This window comes from Belonocnema kinseyi, chromosome 4 (assembly GCF_010883055.1).
Source record: "Belonocnema kinseyi isolate 2016_QV_RU_SX_M_011 chromosome 4, B_treatae_v1, whole genome shotgun sequence".
Lineage (NCBI taxonomy): Eukaryota > Metazoa > Arthropoda > Insecta > Hymenoptera > Cynipidae > Belonocnema > Belonocnema kinseyi.
The window spans coordinates 149116841-149124849 of record NC_046660.1 but is presented as its reverse complement, the minus strand read 5'-3'; the positions used below and the strand labels follow the sequence as shown (position 1 = coordinate 149124849).

The 8009-nt window shown below is 35.6% G+C and overlaps 1 protein-coding gene across 5 annotated transcripts in view; it reads left to right on the top strand.

The window, feature by feature from the left end:
• LOC117171991 (voltage-dependent T-type calcium channel subunit alpha-1G-like) overlaps positions 1 to 8009 on the top strand; it is a 206904-nt gene that overhangs the window by 68277 nt on the left and 130618 nt on the right. For all 5 annotated transcript variants that reach the window (XM_033359708.1, XM_033359704.1, XM_033359707.1 and 2 more), the window contains one exon: positions 604 to 796. In XM_033359708.1, the coding sequence (XP_033215599.1) occupies positions 604 to 796 (193 nt within the window). The remainder of the gene's footprint in view (positions 1 to 603; positions 797 to 8009) is intronic.

Sequence of the window (8009 nt, the reverse complement as noted above, 5' to 3'; positions counted from 1 at the left end):
ATTCTGTTAAACTGATCGTCCTTATCATCGGCGCTCTTGGAGGTGCCAAGCTTTCACTTGCTAATAGCCTAAAAAGCATCCCTGCGAGTCAACAATATGCTAAAACACTTGCGGGAAAAATGCAAAAGGCGGTTTTCGTTAGGTCGCTCCGTATTCTTAGGGTCCACGAGGCTTTTGCTGGATCGTCGTATTGATTCCTTTACAGACTGTAACCACCTATCTCACGGTTGTGAGACGTGGTTATGGCTGAAATTTTACCGCGATTTCGCTGGAAGCAAGTGCAATTTTTCAGATTAGCACCCGCTCCCCGCGAAATCCTGCGGTTGTCCTTATGACAAATTTTTAATTATATTTATACAATAATCTTTTTAATGCTAGTGAGAATTTATAATTTGCGTTGTTTTTTATCCTTCTTTCTTTTGAGGGTTTGTTTTGAATGTTTCAATAGCATCGGCCCGTTTGAATTCAAAAGTTGTTTCTTCTTTGTATATAATAATTATCCTCGTTAGCGGTATTACGTATGTTTAATAAATTATCCTCATACACCTTTTGTGCTCAATTATTCCACAATATGAGTAATAAAATCCAATTTTTTTGTTTCAGCCTATTGAAAATTACTCAGAATGGAGGTTGCTTTATTTTATAGCATTCATTTTGCTAGTCGGCTTCTTTGTTCTAAACATGTTTGTTGGCGTCGTCGTTGAGAATTTTCATAGATGCCGAGAAGAGCAGGAAAAGGAAGAACGAGTTCGAAGAGCTGCCAAGCGAGCTCTGCAAATGGAAAAGAAAAGGCGCAGTAAGTTGAACGTTTCTAGTTTTAAAGTATGTTTTTTATTGAAGAAGACACATTAAAAACTGGAGGCAAGAAGCTTTGCAGATAACAGGCGAGTTTGGGTGACAACTAGTAGGCTAACTGTGTCTATGAAAAATTGACTGTTGAAGGTAACATATTATAGCCTATTGTGACAGTCCAGTAGAATTTTCCGCAAGAAATTCATGTTTTATGGTTCGAATTCTCCTAAAAGTAGTACACACGCACCCGGGAATAAAATTACGGTTGTCCGCAATGAGCAGTTAAAATTTGCCTAGTTGAGATGGAACGCAAACGAAAATTAAGGAAGTCCAACAAAATGACAATATCGAGACGCAACTCGAAATAATAAAAGACTTTTGAATAATTGACTGCATTCACGTTTAACTTGAGGAAATAAGGAAAATTAAAAAACTGCACAGAGAAACATCGGGTTCACGCTAATATTTATTTAAAGACCCAGTTAAATTATATTGCAAATCCACAAATTATTACTATAAAATAAGAGAAACAAGGAAAAATTATCGCGTTCCGTGATTTCAAATACTCTCCTGATTCCATCTAATGAAATCGCTAGCATTTATCCTATCCTAAGCAAACCCACGAACTAACCCTCACTCATTTTATTATGAAGAGCCAATAAACGGCGATCTAGTTAACTTATTAAAAATTGCTGACAAAGACGTTTTCTAATTTCAGAGCGAAATGTGATTTCACGCTCCGATATCAAAACTCGCCATTTAAAAAAAGTTTAAAAAATAAACGATTTAGCTGCCTAATAAAAAGGTTTAAATTTTATATGTGAAGTGAGCCGAAAAAAGAGCTCTTACTCTGAAAAGTGAGATTTTTCAGGGCGAGCGGTGGAAGTCGACCCTATAGAAGCGACTTATATGAGAGAGGGAAGACTTACGAAATCTTCCCTCTGCACTTACCACAAATTCTTACGGAAAGAGATAGGTCGTTGATATGGCTCACGGGCGGGGATAGATAAGACGCGTAGATGTAGTGTTAAGTGGTGGGAGGTTTTTTACGAATCTGGAGCTCTTGAGCAAAAGCCCGAATTTTCGGGTACCTAACAACTCAATTATGAGCAATAATAACACTCGGAATTTTTTAATCGTTTCATCAAAAAGAGCAACTTAAAAACTAACCAAAGGTGTGAAAACCTCGATTTCTACTTTTTTAGAGTAAGCCTCCTTTCTTCGGTGCACGTCACATATAAAAAACTAGAAATTACTAACTTTGTTTGCAACAAATCTCTTCACTTATAACTTTTCTAGTAGCAACGTCTATCTTGTATGGCATATGCCATTCAGTTTTCAGGCTCTTTTTTGCAAAATGTATTTCTTATTTAACAGAATATATCCCCGCTATCGCTGTTCATGTGGTAGTGTAGTTAAGTTTTGCAATATGGTAACGTCAATATTTTCTTGTGAGCATATACGAAAAGAGGGTATGTTTTCAATATTTCAGTGTCTTCTGAAATGTTGTGACGTCTCCGCACCATATTCTCCCAGAAAGGACTGAAATAAAGTGTAAAACTATTAAAGAGTCCTATTAAGTAGCACTTTACGTCATTTTAATTTTATCTAGTGTATATCACGACCAGTCTGCGCCATTATCTGCTATAACAGACTCTGGTACCAGAACAACACTCCAAAGCAAAAGCATCCGGGCGCCTGGCTGCACATAGATATTTCTTTTTCGGGCGCCCAGTTAGCGCTAGTCTGCAGTTATATTGCTACTAGGATTAGGTATAATGAAATCGTGAGAAAAACCCCCTCACACCCAGTTTAATAATGTCGGAAATCGTGAAAAATACTTGTGGTCACACGTGATATGAGCCAGTATGGTCGGTATGATAAAAAAAAATATAAGAGTTATAATAAGTAATACTTAATAGAGCCTTTTAATAATTAATGTACTTTTTGCATATTCTCGATAACTTTCGGCTGATGATGTGCTGAGTCGGTAATTATTATCGTTCGGGTAAATGTTGAAGCCACTCCCGGTCTCTCAATCATGATCAGCTGGTATCTTTATAGATTAAATTGATAACACTTTTAATAAATTTTTGTAGATTCATTAAGAACTAACACTCTTTACCTCTGTTTATGTTCAACCTTGTCAGCTTTGTTTAATTTATGTTGGTCTGCATACAAACTCTGTATAAAAATTTACCTTTTTTCTTATAAAAGAACACTAACGTAATAACTGATTGAACAAATTCGTCTGCTGTAAAATCAGTATTTTAGTATACTACGATAACCGTAACTATCTCGAATTTCTTTTTGTATTGAGAATCAACCGTTATATGTGAAGCTTTCCATCTTTGTTGTAAATTGCAAAAACAAAATTAGCTTAATAAAAAACATGACGAATATAACCTTATTCAGAACCATTTATACAACGCAATAATTTTTTTGTATCGTACCTGAGATCTCGATTTAATAAATCCTATGAGTAGTAATCACTCTTCATTTAGTGCCCATGTGCTGCATGTCCTCTCCTCTCGCACAGAAGTTTGGTTAAATGAATACATATGTCAATTGGGTTTCATAAAATTGTGGCAATCGAAGAAGTTCGTTTTGAAAGTGGTGAGTATAGATTCTAATTACAAAATTTCATTTTCATATAATTTCATTAAATTCTATACTTATCACTTTCACAAATGCACTTCTTTGATAAACACAATATTATTCAATTCACTTAAATAAAAGTATTAATTATATTTCACATCATTTACACGCTCATTTTTCTTAGCAGCTCAAGAAACTTTTCCCGGTAGCAAAGGAAAACAAACTCGCATAACCTGATAAGCATACTTTATTTTCAAAATCTGCTGCTCTCACAATTTTCTGTGTGCTTGAGAGGAGGATGCGAACGTACTTAGTTTGCGATAACTGCTCACGTAATTCCGGCAATGTCGCCCATTAAAAAGTAGTCACTCTTACTTTGTCGTCTAACTTGCCACCATGTCCGTCGAAGTCAACATAACTTTCTGTTTTTCAGGGTTAGAAAATCTAAAAATGGCAAGATTTTGGGAATTTAATTACGTGAAAAAGAACATTATCTCGACTCGTGTGCGTCAAGCACCTTATTTTGTACAATTAAAACAAATTTGAGGTGTCTTATTGTTTATCTATTAACTCAAAGTGACGGCCTATCAAATCTTTTTTTTTACCGAACCTACTTCCCTGATTCTTTTTTCAGATGTGGAGACTTAGATTTAATATTTTTTAATATTCAAAATTTTTCTCTGTTGTCCTAGATCATACCATTAGAGGAAAAAAGTTTGCTTCATTATATGCAATAGTTTAAAACATCGTTAAGTAGGTGCTTATTCTTAAGCGCTTGTATTAGAATACCCCCTTAAATAAGAATCCTGAACAATTGGGCATATCATGCAGATTAAGAAACAGTTATAACATTGACGATTTTTCAAAAAATTGGAGATTAAAAAAGTTTTTTATTTAGTTTCAACCCAGCCAAACCTAGAGATTTACATTTTACAAGGGATTCGAAAAAAACATTTAAGTGCTTTGGTATTTTCGATTCATAACATTTTTTATATACATAAATATACATTCAAATTTCTTAAAGTTTAAAAAAATATGTAGAGGGGAGTACGCAAATCTAAGATACCAACTCTATTTGGTGTGATTGTCGGAATTCTATGGACTGAATTAAAAGTAAAGGATTATATTTAATAACAAAAACTTTATTCTATGTTTCTGAAGTATACATATACTGTCATTTAGACATATTTAGTTTTTTTCAGTAGTCATAAACCCTATTGTAACCCGTTTACCCTGCGCAGCCATTTCCTAAAATATATAAAAGTGTAACCTTAACCAATTTTTTTTCTTGTGTATTTTAACCAGTTATTTATGAAAAATAAAAAAAATGAATGTGGACTGACATAAGTTAAGAACCATAGGTATCTCATATTATGAGAACCACACCGTGCAACTACGCACTTACTACGCCTGACCTGTACAATAAAAAACTTGAATACTATCGATATTTTCCTACAGAGTCCATTAATCTCTATCTCCCGGGCAATCTTTACTGGTAAATACATATTTAATACATAATTAATAGGGCTTAAAAATTTCCCTTCCAAGAATTCGACCAAAAGCGATTTCACAAAAAGTATAATAGATTTTGTCTATTGCCTCTTGCATGAAAAAATAATATTCTAAACTTGACTCTTCTTCAACGCGCCAAAAATTGCGTACTTACAACAAAAATGTTCAGCCTGAAAATCGCCAACAAGTTTTCACATTCACGTCCTTAAGCTTATTCACGCAGAACACTTGACGCTTCAAAACGACTATTAAATTATTACATTAGGATTTTTTGACTGAGCTGTGAAGCTTCCAACCCAGATGCCTACATCTGAATAAAAACACAGCCACACAAAAAAAAGTGTGCGGATCTGGTAACAGTAATGCAAATTTTCTCTTCAAAAACATGTCGACAACTGTGAAGGATCCACCCTTGCCTGATATCAACTTATTTAACATAACTTTACCCAACAGAACCTGACACAAAAGATGTGCTACATCGAATGGGTTAACTCGAGCCTAACCTAGAAATAAATCTAACCTAGCCTAACCTAACCTAACCTATACTCACGAAACACAATTAAACTGATTGTGTTGTCCCGTTGTGTTTGCGGTACCGTTTGAATCAGCTTGGGCTTAACCTGCAAAGAGGTCAAACCTATCCTAACCTAAAAAACCTGACCTAACCTAACCTAACTTACCTTCACGTAACACAATGAAACTCCTTGTGTTAACCCGTTGTGTTTGCGATACCGTTTCATTCAGCTTCGGCTTAACCTACATAGAGGTTTAACCTATCCTAACCTAACAAAACCTGACCTAACCTAACCTAGCCGATTAAAATTCAACCACACGTGTAGCTATGTAAGCGTACGTTTCTCAGTCTTAAATGTGTGCTATATTAGATAGGTCAACTCGATCTTAACCTACTAATAAATCTAACTTAACAGAACCTAACGAAATTCTGCTTAAGGCAACACAACTTAAGTGTTCCCGTTGTAAGACAATAAAATTCATTTCATTGTACTACAGGTGGTTAAAAATTTAGACGCACATTAATCATTTGAAGAAACTTAGAACTACAAGTAGAATTGACCCCATTTCAATTAACCTGACAATGTTTTTATCAATTAAAATGTAGAACTGTAACTTAAACATGCAAATGAATAAGAGTTTTATTCAAAAAATTTTTCTCTCTGCTTTTCTTGAACTTAAGGGATATATTTATACTATCTGTCGTGTTTACATTTTATCTTGCTTTTTATCGTAATTAAATTGATTTATAGACCTACTTCAGTCTATTTTCTGCCTGCTATAATGTGTCTTTTTTTCTTTGAAGGAACGATGCAAAGGGTTATGCTTACGTTTAAGACCTACATTCGTTTCCCTTTCAAACTTCAAGGAAAAATCAGCCATCATGATCTCGTCCCATCTACCCTGATATCGTTGTTCCATCACTTTTACGTCTTGATGAAAACGTTCCCCTTGTTCTTTACTGAAATCACCAACATTTTCTGGAAACTTATCCAGATGGGAATCTAGAAAGTGAAGTTTTAAATTCATCAAGCAGCCTAACTTTTTGTATTTTCATATCATTTTCGCAACAATATTCTCGTAGTCTGGACTTTTTTGTTACCGAGGAAATTTGAGTTTACTGCTTTAAAACTTTCCCAAACGACCATTTCAATTTTCGTCATGTGGCTCACGAAATTAGTACAATCTCTTGTCAATATTCGAATCTGGGGTCCATCAAAGACTCCTTCTTTCAATTTAGCTTCTGAAACATTAGGGAATTTAAGGGATATATACTTATAGCATTGTCCATCTTTGTCTAACGCTTTAACAAATTGCTTCATGAGCCCAAGCTTTATGTGGAGAGGTGGTAGTAAAATGTTTTTCTGGATCAACGAGGCTTTGGTTGATGATATTATGAGAAACAGGTTTGAATGAATCTCTCAAAGGTCAATGTTTTTTGCTGTAATGATTGGCTCGATCTCTGCTATTCCACAGGCACGTAAACCATAGCTCTCTCGCGAAACCCGATTGTTGGCCTAATATCATTGTTATGATTTTGAGATCACCACATATTTGCCATTTGTGATTCGTGTAATTAACTTTTTCAAGAAGCGTACACATTTTTCTTCAAGTGCTTCATTAGTCCGTTAACGTCAGTGCAGTACACTAAAGACGTCTCTTCGTCTTTAACGAAAAACTTTCTGAATCTTTGTCCCTATCGCGATAGAATGAAACTTTTGTCTTTGGCTCTAGAAGATTTCTTCTTTTTAGAAATGAAGCGGCAAATTCAGCGCCGTCTTCCGCTAATCCAAGATCTCTAATAAAATCATTCAGTTCTAGTTGCGACACTAATATTGGAACCTTCAGTTTCATTTTATGCACGCCATATTCGTCATCTTTTTCGTCATTTTCATCCGAATCATCAGAACTATTTTCTGTTCGATCACTGGTTTCACTACCGTCTCCATGAGGGGTTTTCCAATAACGGGTTTTTTTCATGTAGTTAGTGTAGAGTACTTGCGGTACTTTTCGTTGTTTTAATTTTTTAGACGGTACAACATAAGTCTGCAGGAATTTCAAATGACGTGAGGAACCCATTTTCTTTCTTGATGCAGCAATTTACGGTCAAAACACTTTTCGTAAAGACTTTTCACTTCCTCGTCGATTGATTTTCGCAAACTGCTCACTTCATATTTACTGCCAATGTAACAGAATGAATCTGAGCTATTCTTGCAGGTATGCGATTGAAAAATGCTCGCGGTTTTTTTTCCTTTTAGCATGAGACAGTACACCAACTAAGTGATCCATTGATGAAGAGCTACGGTTGCATGATGACGACGTCGGAGAGCCCGCTTTCCCACCTTGACCAGACGTCGATACTGGGGTTTCTCCCTGCATCGTAATACACTTTTTACCTGTGTCTGCCATGACGGCATGGACGCCGTTTACCCAGAGAATCAGCCAATGTGGATCCGTTGCCCACCGTCACCACGTGGAGGTGCCCTGGTTAAAGACACAGGGGAATAATGCTAGCAACAAGCGGTTACGAAACTCCAGACATTTACTGCTATTAATGTCAAAATATGAAAGTACGCAAGAACAGGGTTGCCAGC